This window comes from Camponotus vicinus, unplaced genomic scaffold (assembly GCF_025532165.1).
Source record: "Camponotus vicinus isolate PSW18456_S1 unplaced genomic scaffold, iyCamVici1.0 SCAF_8, whole genome shotgun sequence".
Taxonomy (NCBI): domain Eukaryota; kingdom Metazoa; phylum Arthropoda; class Insecta; order Hymenoptera; family Formicidae; genus Camponotus; species Camponotus vicinus.
In genome coordinates, this window is record NW_028141980.1 from 15170544 (window position 1) to 15185525 (window position 14982).

Genomic DNA, 14982 nt, shown 5'->3' on the forward strand with positions numbered 1-14982 from the left:
TTTTATGATAAAGCGAGAATTATAAGCTATCTAGATATAAACTCGCATAATGCACAAATGTCAACCAATCGCGAGCGCCCATAGTGCAAAAGAGGCAACAATATGGCCTTACTCTACATGTGATTGGTTCATTTCTCCGTATATCATGGGCGTGTTCCAAAATTCACTGCCAGCGCTGAAAATCTATAGTTCACGTTACGTATATTATATATTTTCAGCGCTGGCAGTGAATTTTGGAACATAGGCCATGCATTACGTAGCTGTGAAAATTTATCTAGAATTCCCGAAAAATAATTTTCTAGTCGCGCAATATTTAACGAGAGGGCGTTAGTATACGGAGAATTTTTTACCTCGAATAATTAGCATAAGTAAAACTTCAATTAACTTATTAATAATATTTGCAATATTATACTGATATATAAATATATGTATGTGAAAAAGTTTATTTTTTTTTTATTTTTCAATACGTGTAAAATAAAATTAGAGAAAAAGAGGAAGATAGATAGAGAGAGAGAGAGAGAGAGAGAGAGAGAGAGAGAGAGAGAGAGAAGGAAAGAGGGAGGGAGACAGAAATGATGAATAATACAATTAGAAATTTTTGCTGCAAGCAATTCTACCTCAGTTGAATTAATTATTGATCGAGTTAATTAGAATTTGATCGAAGTAGTCCTTAAAATTGTAATATTTTTCAAAGCATCCCTTGCATTCGTTCTTAGACGTACATTATGCGCGAGTAATATATATTACATGTAATTTATCGTTTAAAAGAATGCAAGATATATGTCACCATTAACAGAATTAAAAAATAAAATAAAAAAAGTATTATATTTTTCTTATAATTTATTAAATTTAATCGTCACACATCTAAAGATATGTTACCTTTCTTGGATGTTTCGAAAACTTCTTCTTCTCTTACAATTTGAATTAGAACCGATTAAATCCAATCTCACATACTGTCATATCAAAAGCAAATTTGTGATTAAAATTCTAATAATAAAATTAAAATTCTACTCTTCGAGGATCTCGCACGTCGAGATTACCGGATGTGCAACAGTGCGACATCTGTCGATCGAAACTCGTAAAGATATCGCGCAAAAGGGTAGTAGGGTTAACTTCCTTTTATGCGGTACGACGACTTGTGAGGTGCGTGATTCTCATTTATGTCGTAAATTAAATCTTTAGACATCGTAAATCCGGAATTTTTACCGCGACATTCGCGTTGCATCTTTAATCAGCGAGCAACGCGATCTCTGCTCGTGTGCTAATATTTGATTTATCGGGTCTTTCGGAAACATTTATCGGCGAATAGAACCGCGAGGTTAACTCTAACCACGAATGTCACATTTTAAATAGAACCGAGCGAACAGTTTTTATCAATCTTTTTTGATTAATATGTTAATTTTCGTAACATTACCACCAGAATAGTGTAACATTTTTCGCTTTTTTTTTCTTACAACTACAGATTTTTTATCTGTAGTATGAGTGATCATGTATTAGCGTTCGAATCCAGAATGTTTACATTGTTAACAAGAATATTTTGATAGCATTTTTTCTTAGAAAGAAAGAGAAATAATACTCTATGCTTATTAGATTGTACAGAGAAAGTGATTACGTATATATAGTTTATGTTTAGAATCCCTTTTTTCTGCGATTATTTACATCCTTTATTTTTTTTTTTCAGTTCACATCGTCAAAATGGTGAAGATTATGAAGACTGGAAAAGTTGTGCTGGTCCTCAGCGGCCGGTACGCGGGAAGAAAAGCCATTGTCATGCGCAACTATGATGATGGAACAGCAGAAAAACAGTATGGACATGCTATGGTTGCAGGCATCGACCGGTATCCACGCAAGGTCCACAAAAGAATGGGAAAGGGAAAGTTGCATAAACGCTCTAAAATCAAGCCTTTTGTTAAGGTAAATAATTTTTTTTTATTGTATAAATTTTTTATTATGTACTCTTAGTTGTATGTATGGATTTTTTAAAGTTTCCAAATCTTTTTTATATGTCTATATGACTGTTATAATTTCATATAATTTTCTATAATTTAGATTCTAAATTACAACCATTTAATGCCAACGAGATACACGGTAGATTTACAATTGGATAAAGTAGCTCCTAAAGATCTTAAGGACCCAATGAAGCGCAAGAAAGTTCGTTTCCAGACACGTGTCAAATTTGAGGAGAGGTATGTAATTCAATATACCATAGTCACTGCAAAATCTATATTCATAATTGGTAATATAAATTGAATATCGCTCAATTTAACCATAAATAATTAATTATATAAATTTATCCATTATTTCCAGGTATAAAAATGGCAAGAACAAATGGTTCTTCCAAAAGTTAAGATTCTAATTATTTCTAAATAAAAGCCTGATATACAAATAAAAAAAGTGAACACAATTTTTTCCATCACATACATAATCCTATGTAAAGAATATATCAAACCTTTATATTTTTATCATTTACTTTATTTGCCTTTTAATTTAGTTAGCTTGATATATTATTTAATAATTAATTAACATCCAAATCATACATATAAAATATATAATAATAAACAACTTTTCTTACTGCTTTCAATTTATTTTAGTTTGCATGCTTTACATATGAAGTTATGTACTTTTTATTTGTGTATTATAAACGATTTTAGTAGGCTCATTATTTTAGCAATCAGATGCCATGCTTGCAAAATGTGTAAGAAAGACAAAATAATTGTATGCATATATAAAGAACAAATAGAATTTATAAATTACTATAAATTACATTAAACAATATCAACATAATGGGAGTATAAATGCTCCAAATAAAGTAATCTTAAAAAATATCAATATAGTGATACTTTTGTAAATAAATTTAATATTTCTATTTTAATTACTTTTTAAGCTTTTTAATACGTTCATCAAGCAATGCTATATTACTCTTTATAACTTCCATATTAGAAGCAAAACTTTCTTGTACTCCTTTCAATAGAGATTTGTTACTGTCCAATCCTGATGAGATTTCTGCTTGCAATTCTTCTAATCTTATTAAAGATTTACTGAAGGCAGCAGCTGGAATGCAATATTTTTTTTAGAATATATTCTTTGTGTATGCACACATTTATACATTAAAATAATTTTACCTTGTTGATGAATATCACTCAATGTCAATAGCCTTTCTACTGTTTGTGGTAATATTTGTGATATAGCATCTGTTTTTTTCATGATTTCATACATCTCTGAGATCTATGAGAAGAATTCACACAAAAGACATTATATTGTGCAAAATATGATATTGTAATATTTATTTAAGTATTCATAATATATTCATATGTTACCTTCTGTTCTTGCTCTGAATCTTGTTCCATTGCCGCTTTTTTCTGCGCAATGCTATCCATTCGGTAAATTAAAGTGCCTAATCTTGTTTCAATGGTATCCAATTGATTAACATCTAACAATGAAGTTTTTGCTTCTAATTGTTGTACAGCTTCCATTATACCCTCACACTTGAGATTCTGTGAAGAAGAGAAGCTTTCATAAGTCTATTTGAAATTCTTGTATGCCTAAGAAGTGACCTTACCTGTGAGAATTTAGAAAGTTTATCATTACTTGTCCCTATAAGATTTTCTAAGCAGCAAAGTCTCTGTTCGAGCTGTGCGATCCTAGCAGCTTCCTGCATTCTTGCTTTTTCCGGGAAATACATCATTTGATATTTAAGGACACCAGATTCAACTGATTCATCTGTCTTCTTATCTTCTGATGATAATTTAGATGGAGGCATATTGGCTTGCTTAAATAATTCTATTTGTGATATCAATTGTCTGGAATATTAATATATGTATTAGTTAAGAAAATGTATATATAATAGAGCATAATTTATATATACATACATATATATATAATATAATTTTTAAACATCATACTTAAACATTGTGCCTTGTGGATCTGATAAACTTGCAACAACATCAGGCCCTAGACAATCTTCCAGTTTTAGAGAGATCAACTGTTTTTCTAACTGCTGTGCCTGAGAAATAATTTCGCTTGCAGATTTGATTTCCACTTCGTCCTTTGAGTTTTCCTGAACATATTACCAGTATATATATATTATTCAACAAAACAATTTTAACATATCTTATAATGTTATAACAATATACCTTCAACTCGTTCACTTCTTCATATAATTCCTTAATTTCACATTGTAATCGTTGGTATTTTTGAAGAGGAGTTTCTTTTTCACCTTCACTGACAAGTTCCCAATCTCCAAATCTGAAAATACTCTCTTATATATTATCCTATATATGAAATTTCATTAAATTAAAATAATTTAATTAATTAAAACTTGCTTGTATCCTGTCCTCGGTTTGTTAGACAAACGATCTGAGAAATCAACAGGTTTTCCAACAATTTGTTTACCCTTAAATTTATTGAATGCTTCTTTAGCACTGATGTGTAATTGTTCAACACAAGAGCTGTCAGGTTCATCCTGAATAAATTAATTATTAATTAACAGATTGAGTATTACACATTATATATATATATATATATATATATATATATATATATATATATATATATATATATATATATATATATATATATATATATATATATATATATATATATATATATATATATATATATATATATATATATATATATATATATATATATATATATATATATATATATATATATATATATATATATATATATATATATAGCTTACCTCACAGTACATTCGCATTTGCTCTGATTCTGGCAAATCGCTCGTTTCGTAGACATCAAGCTGATCGTATGCCTAAATATGATATAATATGATATTAAAATAAGATAAGCAAACAAGAACATGAAAAATACTCACAATTCCAGGTAAATCGGCGTATTTAGGATCTGCCATTTCTTACTGTGCGATTATCTCGCAAATTGCACCAAAATATTGTGAAACGTTATCAAACCGTAAAATATTGTCTGACAACGATGATCGAAATCAACACTGATTCACAATTCACACTGATTAAGACAGACCTTGGAATAATCTTAAATCAGAAAGGTTATTAATTTCAAAAAGATGCAACAATAACGTCGCCATCTCCGGCAATTGGGGAAACTAGCAAGCAAAAATTGTCTTGAATTGCATCGACCAATCAGGACAAAAATTCTTTGCTCCTTTTGTCTTGATTGGTCAATAGAAAGCTACTGAGGCCGTGTTCCGAAATTGCTGCCAGTTTACTGCCAGCACTGAAAATATATAATATATGTAACGTGCACTATAGAATTTGCAGTACTGGCAGTAATTTCGGAACACGGCCTGAATTTCGACAAGTACGTTTTCGAACACAATCCAGTAAAAATACATCTGGGTCTAATATAGTAATTCATGGTTTATCAAATAATAAGCTATACAACTCACAGCTACTATACAGTAAGTTTACTCAAGAAAAACACGAAAAAATTATTATATATTTGGTTATTTAAACAGTAAAAAGATGTCAGATAAGGAGAAAGACGAGGAGAAACCTGTAGTAGCAAAAACAGCTGTAGATCTGCAAAGATTAAAACTAATGAAATTAATGAAGAATGTGGTAAATATTGTTTATTATTCAAATTAGAAAAAAATTACTTTTCATTATTATCGCATCCGCAAAATTGTCTTTTTTCGGATTATCTTAAAATAAAAATCGTGACTTCTTTCAATCACATTAGGATAAGCCAATTATATTGCCGGAACGTCCAAAGGCTAAGAATACACCCTCTGTACCTGAATTTGTTCGTAATGTTATGGGTAGCAGTGCTGGAGCAGGTAGCGGAGAATTTCACGTGTACAGACATTTACGACGAAAAGAATATGCGCGGCAAAAGTTCATTCAAGAAAAAGCGCATAAGGTAACTACTGTGCATAAAAATTATAAGATACATATATATAGATTTGATATATATATTTTTTGCATATAATAAATTATTAAACTTTTCCAGTTGATTAAAAGGCATTTCTTTTATAATAATTCAGGAACTTTTGGATGATGAATATCATCAAAAACTTGAAGAAAATAAAAGATTGGCAGAAGAAGCAACAGCAAAAAGACGTGCTAAAAGATTGAAAAAGAAACAGGGACATAAACAGAAGAAACAAATGAAAACTGCAAAGGAAAGTGCTATCACAGATGAAAAAAGCAGCAAAGAAGACAGTTCAGATGAAAATGAAGAAACTGAAGCTACTGTAAAAAATAATGAAATAAATGAAGAAAGTATGAGTTGTTCTATAAATATATCTAAAGATAAAAATGAGGCAAAAGCAGCAACAGAAAAGAAGCTGTTATTAGATACAGAAGAAAATCAAGAACATATATTAGAAACATCTTTTGAAGAAAAAACGAGTAAAAACATTCAATGTAAAAATGACACATAACAATACATGTCAACATTTTTTTTATATTGTTATATTTAAAATTATATGTATAATCAAAATTTAGCGAATTCGACTTTCTAATTATCATTAATTAGAATTATATTTTGCTACATTATGTTGTAATATAATTTCCATGTATGCTATATATATTTCTTCTATATATAAACATGGCTGTGTTGTGTATATTTTATTAAGATCTTTTTTTAAAATAAATATTAAAAATTTGCTTGAAAAAAAGTCATTTTATTTCCTCATATTTTACAAAGCTATTTACAAAGCTATATTGTAGATGTAATAGCATCTAAATTATCATAGCGATTAGTTCTTTCAAATATATTTGCTAAAGATTGAGCAATTTGTTGATCTTCGATACAACATGTGCTCTTTGTTAGTTGTTCCAATTGGGCTTTTGCTTTGATTAAATCTCCCAATTTCTCAGGTAAGACAGTTTCCTATGACAAAAATATTTGGAATATTAAAATTACAAAATCATTCCAATATGTATATTTGACCTATTCTATAAATGTATTTTATGTTACACTATACCTGAAATTGCTTCATAACATTAGAAATTTCTTCTACATGATCGCCAATTTCGAGCCAAAGACTTTGTAGTTCAGATTTTTCTGTACAGGCAGCAACGCGAGCAAGAGTAAGGCACAACTAAAAAAAATATATTCTATATTAATATGACTAATAACATATCAAGGAAATATATTGTTTATAGAAATATACATACTTGTTGAATCAGTGCATCTCGATGTGGATATTCAACAAAGCTTGGGACATGTTGAGCATTTTCAAATGCCAATACGATACTTTTCCACAACATTATGATATATTTACCATAATAATTACATGAATACAGTGCCCATGCAGCATTGGTACGTACTTTAAAATTGGGACTATCACATATCAAAGTGGAAAGTGCTGGAAATACTTCATCCTAAAAAAAAAAGAGTAAAAATTAGATAAAAATATCTAATTTTACTTGTACGAAATAAATTTATTCAATGTGCATGCGTGCATATGTGTGTGTGTCAAAGATATCAATTTTTAAAGACATACTTTCCAAGAAGATGGCAATATTGCATCTGGATTGTGACTCAAAACTAATCCTAAGGCTCGACAAGCATTCCATCGTACCTAAAGTTATAAAAAAGAAAAATTTATCTATTCACTAAATAAACCAAAAAATATTTATTATTATATAATGAAATATTCCTTAATTTTTTTTTCTTGTCACATAAATTCTGAAACATATTTTATACAAAACTAATCATTTTAGAGAGAAAGTTACCAGTAAATTTATAATTATTTTATTATTAATTAATATATTATAAATTAACATATTATAAGAATTTAAAATTATAGTGAGACTTACTTTCATATCATTTCCTAAAACAGCACAGTTAATAAGTGCATTTAATCCTAATGTTGTATCAGAGAGTATATGCTTTTGTGGACATAGATATAAAATACTTCCAATTGCCCTAACAGCGTTACATTTTACTTTATCATTATCTTTTGCAGCTTTGACACTTATATGATATAATTTGGGCAGCAAAACTTCTAAAGAGAATGGTTCTATCTCTTCATGCTGTCTGAAAATATATATTTATATGGATAAAAAATATATATTAAGATAATAAATATCAAATAAATAAAGAGAGAGGACAGACTTTTGTCTAGAAAGACAGTCACACAAGTTTGCTAATGCCCAAGCACTTTTCACGCGAACGCCGAGATTTTTGTCATCAAGAGCCAGACAAACTATATCAGCTAAATCCATAAGGAAACCGGTATCGTCTTCTAATACCGACAAAGTTACCAACATTCCTAATGCACGTAAGCCGGCTGCTCTCACGGCACTTTCTTCATCGCGGACTGCTCCAAATAGTATTGTAATTATTAATATAGTTTTTTGCCTCTGAAAACAAAAATAATTTCTGTCATAATATTTCAGAATATCACCGAAATATATACAACAATTTATTCATAAAATATTATTCTTGATATCGAGTGTATTTGCAGAGTAACTGATTTGCGAGAAAAATTTAAATAATTATATTCTTTTTTCTCTTACCGATAATTGTGTAAATACATTTCCACTTATGCTACCTAGACAATCGCAAGCAGCTTCTCGCAATATGGTTTGCGATGTTTGAGCGAGTGATATCATAGAATCAAATATAATATTCCAAAATAATATACCATCACTATGATAAGTCTCAATATTTGCGAGACAACCAGACATAATTTCTAAAACCCGACATGCATGTAATATCACTTGGCTTTCTGATTCTTCCATAACCGAGATTAAGATTGTGGTCACTTTTTCTAAGTGAGGAAATATGAGGCTTCCTGTATTAAATGCTAATCTCCCCATAAGTTTCAAAGATTGAAGTCGTACAGGTGTACTAATTGTCTAAAATAAAATATAATATTGACTTCCAATCTGATAACTGCTTTAGTGCATTATAAAGCTTTATTTTAAATATAAATTTTACATACCTTATTAGATATATTTTCTAAACAAACGCGAATTAGCAAACAGACGCTTTCATCTTTTGATGTTTTAATTTCACTACAATTGTCTACTGAATTATTGAAATCCTCAATATCTATTTCTTCTTCTTCTGTTCCAACATCGCTAATTGAACCAGTATCAAGTTGTAATTTTCCTAATTCTGTACCACCTATAGATTGTTTAGCTAATATGTTTAATATTTCCTGAGTGATAGGTTCGCTGGAAGCAAATGCTTCAAAAATGGACAGTGCTGCAACTCGTACAGTGGGATCTATGCAAATAATTGAGCTATAATGATAATAATAGATTAAAAATTATATATAATAACAGTATGAAATATATATACCTTTATGAAATATGTGTGGTCTACAATTCCGTACTAATTTGGTAGCTAAACCCGGTTTTAATCGTTCATATGGTGTTCCTTGTACAAGAGCTGCTGTGCATTTTAATGCATGCGTTAAAACAGTCACGTTTTTTTCAGTAAACAAAATTAACGATAATGTAAAATGCAGTTCTTTGATCATTAAACATACTGTGCCGAAAAATGTGATGAAGGAAGTATGATCGGTTTCTTCTGCATGTATCAAGAATGGTCTAGCGCTTATCAACAATTCAGTTAATGTACTTAATACATTTTGTCTAACTTTAGATATAGGTTCCACCAATATGCTTCTCGTTAATACTCGAGCGTCATTTCGTGAACCAGTTGCTACAATTTGTGGCCAATATCCAAAAATCTCTCTACTCTGACTAATTTCCATGAGAGTCTGCAATAAATGCACAGCTTCCAATCTTACTTTGGAATCTATATGGACAGAATTATTAAATTCTGTATCTGATGTATCTGAATCGCTGGAATATTTGGAAATTCCAGTATGTTCTGGAAGAGTACTATTTTCTATATCGGATACACTCTTCTTGGTAGGTGTTTTCTTCAGTTTTGCTTTGTGATTTTTAAGATTCTTACATTTTGGTACTATATGAATGCGTTCTGGGAGATTCATTGCTGCAGGATGAAGTAATTCTGGTTTTGTAACATTATAGCCTTTAATACCATGAAATAAAAATGCTTGCACTACTCCTAATATCTCTCCAACAATATCAGAAGAATTAGGAATTAATTTTTCCAAAATTATACAATGCAAAATATGCAAACACAAATGTATGATCTGTAAATATGTATATAATTCTGTAAGATTACATATTTTGTTAATTATACGTAAAATATATTACATATATTACATATTTTGTTAATTATACGTAAAATACATACTTTACTATAATAAAATTTATCATCATTGCTGTATGGTAACAGTGAGAGATTTTTAAAAATAATATCTTTTATCAAATATATAAATTCTTCTGATACATGATTACTATTACTTTTGTTTACAATTTCTTCTAAACATCCAAGTGCATGGAAATTGATTTCAGACCATGCATTGCTTGAAGAATTTAAGTATTTTATTAATAAACCTTTATCCCTAAGTAACAGACGTGCATACTGAAACATAAAGCAATATTTAATTTTGACAATATAACAATCTATTTTAATAATGTGTTTGTTAGAGAAAGATAAAGATTATATATACTAACATGATTGATATCGTCAAAATATCCAGCATGTAAAAAACTTTTTATAGCAATTAACACATCAACTTGTGCCAGTGGGTCAGAAAATTCTAATGCCTCTAAAATCCATCGTTTACAAGTCGCAAATGTTCGGCCATGCAGTTTGATATTATTTTGAGTTAAATTGTATAAAAATTTACAGGCATTTCTGACTAAAGATGTTTCTGTAGGTAGAATAATCACACAAAGCTGATTCACTAACAATAATATTGCCTAGAAATAAATTAATTTATATTTATATAGATTTATATTATAGATATTTTATCATTAAATATAAAAATTTCTTACATCATTATTTACAATATTAAGGCATCTGTAATCCAATTCGTTGAGATCACTTAAGTGTGCATTAATTTGTTTTTTATTACTGAGCTTTGAACTAGTTAATGATAGCAATCTTTCAATTATTGAAAAAAACTTTGTTGTGGTATCACTAATTGCATGATTTATGTGTAATGAAGCCATTATTTCATATATATTTACACGTATATTATATATTATATCGGATATAAATTATAATATATTATATCGGAAAACACAAATTACTTTAACAACTAATTTCTGTTATTTACATATACAATTTGTAAGTGTATAATGAAGTTTCCATTATTTTATATATATTAACACGTGGCGTATTCTATAAACTTGTTATTTCATCAGAAACTATAAATTACTTCAACAATTAATTTGTATGATTTATATACATAATTACAACATTATACACTTCGGAGAACTGAAAAATGACATATTATTTGATGTAACATTGTACAATATACAATATTTTTTGTTGCAACTCGTGATAATCGTAGAACATAGGAAACAAACTATTTTATCGGAATAAATATCATAAATCGATAAATAACTTGTAATAAACCGTAGCTCTTATGGTAAAGATAAGATACTTATGGTGGAATTCTACTTTATCGATTTTATGTAGTTTTTTTCGGAGCATACATTACAAATTTTGAATTACAGTTGCCGAATACGAAAAAAATTTTCTCCTATTATGTGAAATTAAAAAAAATTTATAATATTAAAGTACAATCGATTAAAATCAATTTTGACAAGTGTACGAAAGATCTTACTAATATTATGAAAACAATGACTACGAGATTTTTCAATCTGAAGTATTGTAAATATTTTACTATCATATAACATTTTTTTGTAATTGCGCGTTTGTAGATTTCTAGATAGAAGTAGGAATAATACATTCTTAAAAATTATTAATTATCAGCTTATTATTTTGCTAACTTATCTCATATATATTACACATTCAAATTTCGTCAATAAATAAAAAATGTAAAGTATGTATGTTGAACATATATATATATATTGATACATGTAGATTAGATATTATACGTATTGACATATATGTAATAATATCGTTTAGCGCTATAAATTGTAAAAGGCACTAAATAATTTTTTTCATATTAAAAAATTTAATTTCCATTCAAATTTCTTTAATATAATTTAATTTTATATATTTCACTAATAAAAGGAAAAAATTTCATTCATAAAATTTTAAACATATTATTTGATTGCCAAAATGCTCAATTATTATTAATTGTAATAATAGCTTCTGATAAAAGTACATGCGTGGAATTGAGTTGATCAACAATAATCTAAACATTAAAAATAACACGATATTTTACAATAAATGAACATATTCTACAATAAAAATTTAAATATATGTATAGAATACTACATAGAGAAACATGTTATAGCCTTGAAACTATGATAGATGTATACATCTAAAAGATGTATTTATAATATAAATGGAAAATTAAGTCTTTTAGTTATTTATATTAATCAATACACTATAACTTTGACTTCACACACACATATTCATACATACAAAATATATAAAAAATATTTAATTACATTAAAAAGAAAAGAATATATAAAACTATTCTTTTGCATGTGTTTATAACTATTGCACATGTTTATAATTACTCCCACTGATATATTAATAACTATTGATACAAAATGCTTTGCTTTATATAATTATCAATTACAATTTTGTACAGATATTTTTTGCATTCACATGCAAATAAACACTACATACATAATATACATACATACATTTATATTGATTGAACATTTCAAAATGCTTTTTTAATTAATATTTTACGCAAAGAAATATATTGTCCATAAATTATTAATGAACCAGAAAGGTTTTCCTGCATGTAAAAAAAGGATTATATAATTTAAAATGCGCATATATTAAAAAAAAAAAAAAAAAAAAATATATATATATATATATATATATATAAATGTATTATATTTGATAACTGACTATTAACAATTTGGCAGTTAAAAGGAATGATAAGATATAAACAGATTTGAAAATCTTTTATACATTTTATGCATGTAATAGTTTTAACTCTGAAAATTTTATATTATCAAATTCAGCAAATCATAAACTTTAAATCTCAATTTGTTGTTGCTCAATATTAATTTTCTAATTTTTTATCTTAATTGTCATCAAATAATATTATTTGATAATATGCAATTATTGAATTCTCTAGCTAATCTTTAAAGTATCATCATTTTGTCTAAGATACATCATAATAATAATATGATATTGGTGAATATTTCTATCACTAAGCGATATTTACATTTGTGGAGACAATGATAGCATTTTGCAAAATATATGAAGATTTACGATTGGTTTGGCTGACAAGCTGCATATATTGGTCTTGCTTTTTGTTTTGCCAAATCTGTGGCTTTCTTAGCAGCATCTTTCACCTTTTCTGCTTTACCTTGTAAAGAATGCTGTAAATCTTCCGCGAGACTCGATTTTGTTGTAACATTATCATCCATGGTGCTGTGACCAGCTTGCATAGAAAAACTCATCTGAGAAAGTTTCGGATTTATAAATTGAGCCGTATGAGGAAACATATTTGTAAGAACGTAATTAAAGCCTTCTGACATCTTGGTGCAATTTTTCTTAAATCGATCTAATCCAAATGCTTGAATCGCCCTGCTGAAACCAAAGACTTGACTGTCAATCCATGCCGATCTCTTCGCTACTGTCCATTCTGGATTTTCATCAGAAACCTGATAAACTACTTTTTCAACGATGCTCTGGAAGAAAATATAATTATTAGAACATATGTCTTCTTTTTAATCTTGAATATTCATTTCTGTTTCAACAATATAATCTACAATAATTTCAGTCAAAATAAAACTTGTAATTTTGAAGTTAATTTAATTTACTAAATTAAATGCGTGCTAATTTACTTAAAAATAGAATTTTTCTCAGAAAGACAAACTTGAATCATCATTATATTTCTTTCTCTCTTGTTGATTTGAATTAGCCTACCATAACTTTAGTGTAACCCAAATTTTTTGTGTAAGTAGTCAAAGTTTTTGCTTCAGGATCAACAATACTTTCTTCTACAATTTTAACAACATTTTTGCTGATAAATCTTTCCCCCCATTTGGGTAGTCTGTTAGTTTTTGTCAATAATCGTTTGGAGTAAAGCTTTCCATTTTTTACTTCTCTGGAGATCGTATCCTCGGTGAGGACGTGCGAACTGCAAATGATATATAAGAGTTCTTTACATACTGATATATATTTGATGTTATGTAACATCTATGTTCGAAAGAATAATATAACGTAATGGTATGGTTTACGTACCTGTGTGGATTCGGATACCTCTGAAAGAATCCTCGAACGACTTGACTCCAATCGAAATGAAAGATCGTGATGTTTTCATAATACTTGACCATTGTATTGAATTGCTCTCCCAAGTTCTATAAATGTAAATGAGAAGGAACAGCGAGAACTTTCGCCGAATTATGAATGAGATCGATAGAAGGGACTGTATCACGAATATTATAATATCGAATCAGAGTCCGCAACAAAATCGCCGCATGGTGTAGATCGCGTACATATGTATGGACGCACACTCGACGACGGGAGACGGGAATGACTAGAATGGCTTGAACTTGTGAGACTGTTACTCACGCATGTAATCCCTTATTCGCACGCATACCTATGCAAATGAAGATTGAAAATGAAAGGTTGGTATTTGACTAATCAAAGCAAAAGACTTACAATTTCTTGACTTTGATTGGTCAAATTTTAATCTTCAATGCTTAGTGTGATATGGGCTTAAGGCATTGAATAAGAAATCACTGAAGATAGTTCAATCATTATTATTTTTAGATTACGCCATATTGTTGACACCATTAAAGAGCATGGAATCTTATTGGCCGAAATATATTTTATCTAAGGAGATGGCAACTCTCTCTCTTACTTCATGGCAGCATGGCATAGCCATCGAATATATTGATTAGTGCTATCAAAATTATCTAAATAATTAATGTAATCAATCAGCGAGTTCGATAAATTTTTACGGCGAATGTAACATTAAAATTATATTGCTTACATAATTTTGACGGAATTATTATATTAAAATCAACA

General features: G+C 28.6%; 5 protein-coding genes across 6 annotated transcripts; 2 read left to right on the top strand and 3 right to left on the bottom strand.

Annotated features, from left to right (window-relative positions):
• The first annotated feature begins 1004 nt into the window (after nt 1-1004).
• Rpl27 (ribosomal protein L27) lies at nt 1005-2462 on the top strand. The gene is made up of 4 exons (XM_083106286.1): nt 1005-1143; nt 1682-1914; nt 2050-2186; nt 2308-2462. Exons 2-4 carry the CDS (start codon nt 1696-1698, stop codon nt 2354-2356), a joined length of 405 nt encoding a protein of 134 aa, XP_082962412.1. The 5' UTR covers nt 1005-1143; nt 1682-1695; the 3' UTR covers nt 2357-2462.
• Dctn2-p50 (dynactin subunit 2) lies at nt 2045-5011 on the bottom strand. The gene is made up of 9 exons (XM_083106283.1): nt 4841-5011; nt 4706-4777; nt 4323-4462; nt 4134-4245; nt 3903-4057; nt 3560-3800; nt 3318-3494; nt 3123-3225; nt 2045-3051 (listed from the first exon to the last, which is right to left on the bottom strand). Exons 1-9 carry the CDS (start codon nt 4874-4876, stop codon nt 2873-2875), a joined length of 1215 nt encoding a protein of 404 aa, XP_082962409.1. The 5' UTR covers nt 4877-5011; the 3' UTR covers nt 2045-2872.
• Nucleotides 5012-5285: 274 nt separating this feature from the next.
• On the top strand, nt 5286-6568 carry LOC145975649 (PRKR-interacting protein 1 homolog). Of its 2 annotated transcripts, XM_083106285.1 has the most exons (4): nt 5286-5401; nt 5459-5561; nt 5683-5862; nt 5987-6568. In XM_083106285.1, the coding sequence occupies exons 2-4, from the start codon at nt 5466-5468 to the stop codon at nt 6383-6385; spliced, it is 675 nt and encodes a 224-aa protein (XP_082962411.1). In that variant the 5' UTR covers nt 5286-5401; nt 5459-5465; the 3' UTR covers nt 6386-6568. The 2 variants fall into 2 exon arrangements, with proteins under 2 accessions (XP_082962411.1, XP_082962410.1); XM_083106284.1 differs by having other exon boundaries at nt 5344-5561.
• A 76-nt stretch (nt 6569-6644) lies between these two features.
• LOC145975652 (HEAT repeat-containing protein 6) lies at nt 6645-11621 on the bottom strand. The gene is made up of 12 exons (XM_083106287.1): nt 10839-11621; nt 10515-10763; nt 10192-10422; nt 9262-10087; nt 8900-9186; nt 8472-8813; nt 8068-8315; nt 7770-7989; nt 7454-7531; nt 7125-7331; nt 6932-7048; nt 6645-6837 (listed from the first exon to the last, which is right to left on the bottom strand). The coding sequence occupies exons 1-12, from the start codon at nt 11013-11015 to the stop codon at nt 6664-6666; spliced, it is 3156 nt and encodes a 1051-aa protein (XP_082962413.1). The 5' UTR covers nt 11016-11621; the 3' UTR covers nt 6645-6663.
• Nucleotides 11622-12409: 788 nt separating this feature from the next.
• Nucleotides 12410-14546, bottom strand: Prel (preli-like). Its single transcript, XM_083106291.1, has 3 exons — nt 14194-14546; nt 13876-14089; nt 12410-13637 (listed from the first exon to the last, which is right to left on the bottom strand). Exons 1-3 carry the CDS (start codon nt 14283-14285, stop codon nt 13212-13214), a joined length of 732 nt encoding a protein of 243 aa, XP_082962417.1. The 5' UTR covers nt 14286-14546; the 3' UTR covers nt 12410-13211.
• Between the last annotated feature and the right edge of the window lie 436 nt (nt 14547-14982).

Coding starts and splice junctions, on each gene's coding strand:
- Rpl27 (XM_083106286.1), top strand. CDS start 1,696: ATGGTGAAGATTATGAAGACTGGAAAAGTTGTGCTGGTCCTCAGCGGC. Junction 1,915..2,049: donor AAATCAAGCCTTTTGTTAAG/GTAAATAATTTT, acceptor TCTATAATTTAG/ATTCTAAATTACAACCATTT. Junction 2,187..2,307: donor CGTGTCAAATTTGAGGAGAG/GTATGTAATTCA, acceptor CATTATTTCCAG/GTATAAAAATGGCAAGAACA.
- Dctn2-p50 (XM_083106283.1), bottom strand. CDS start 4,876: ATGGCAGATCCTAAATACGCCGATTTACCTGGAATT. Junction 4,246..4,322: donor AAACCGAGGACAGGATACAA/GCAAGTTTTAAT, acceptor GAGTATTTTCAG/ATTTGGAGATTGGGAACTTG. Junction 3,495..3,559: donor AACTTTCTAAATTCTCACAG/GTAAGGTCACTT, acceptor TCTTCTTCACAG/AATCTCAAGTGTGAGGGTAT.
- LOC145975649 (XM_083106285.1), top strand. CDS start 5,466: ATGTCAGATAAGGAGAAAGACGAGGAGAAACCTGTAGTAGCAAAAACA. Junction 5,562..5,682: donor TGAAATTAATGAAGAATGTG/GTAAATATTGTT, acceptor CAATCACATTAG/GATAAGCCAATTATATTGCC. Junction 5,863..5,986: donor TTCAAGAAAAAGCGCATAAG/GTAACTACTGTG, acceptor ATAATAATTCAG/GAACTTTTGGATGATGAATA.
- LOC145975652 (XM_083106287.1), bottom strand. CDS start 11,015: ATGGCTTCATTACACATAAATCATGCAATTAGTGATACCACAACAAAG. Junction 10,088..10,191: donor ATAAATTTTATTATAGTAAA/GTATGTATTTTA, acceptor ACATATTTACAG/ATCATACATTTGTGTTTGCA. Junction 7,049..7,124: donor GAGATGCACTGATTCAACAA/GTATGTATATTT, acceptor TATTTTTTTTAG/TTGTGCCTTACTCTTGCTCG.
- Prel (XM_083106291.1), bottom strand. CDS start 14,285: ATGGTCAAGTATTATGAAAACATCACGATCTTTCATTTCGATTGGAGT. Junction 14,090..14,193: donor AGGTATCCGAATCCACACAG/GTACGTAAACCA, acceptor TATCATTTGCAG/TTCGCACGTCCTCACCGAGG. Junction 13,638..13,875: donor TGGGTTACACTAAAGTTATG/GTAGGCTAATTC, acceptor ATTTTCTTCCAG/AGCATCGTTGAAAAAGTAGT.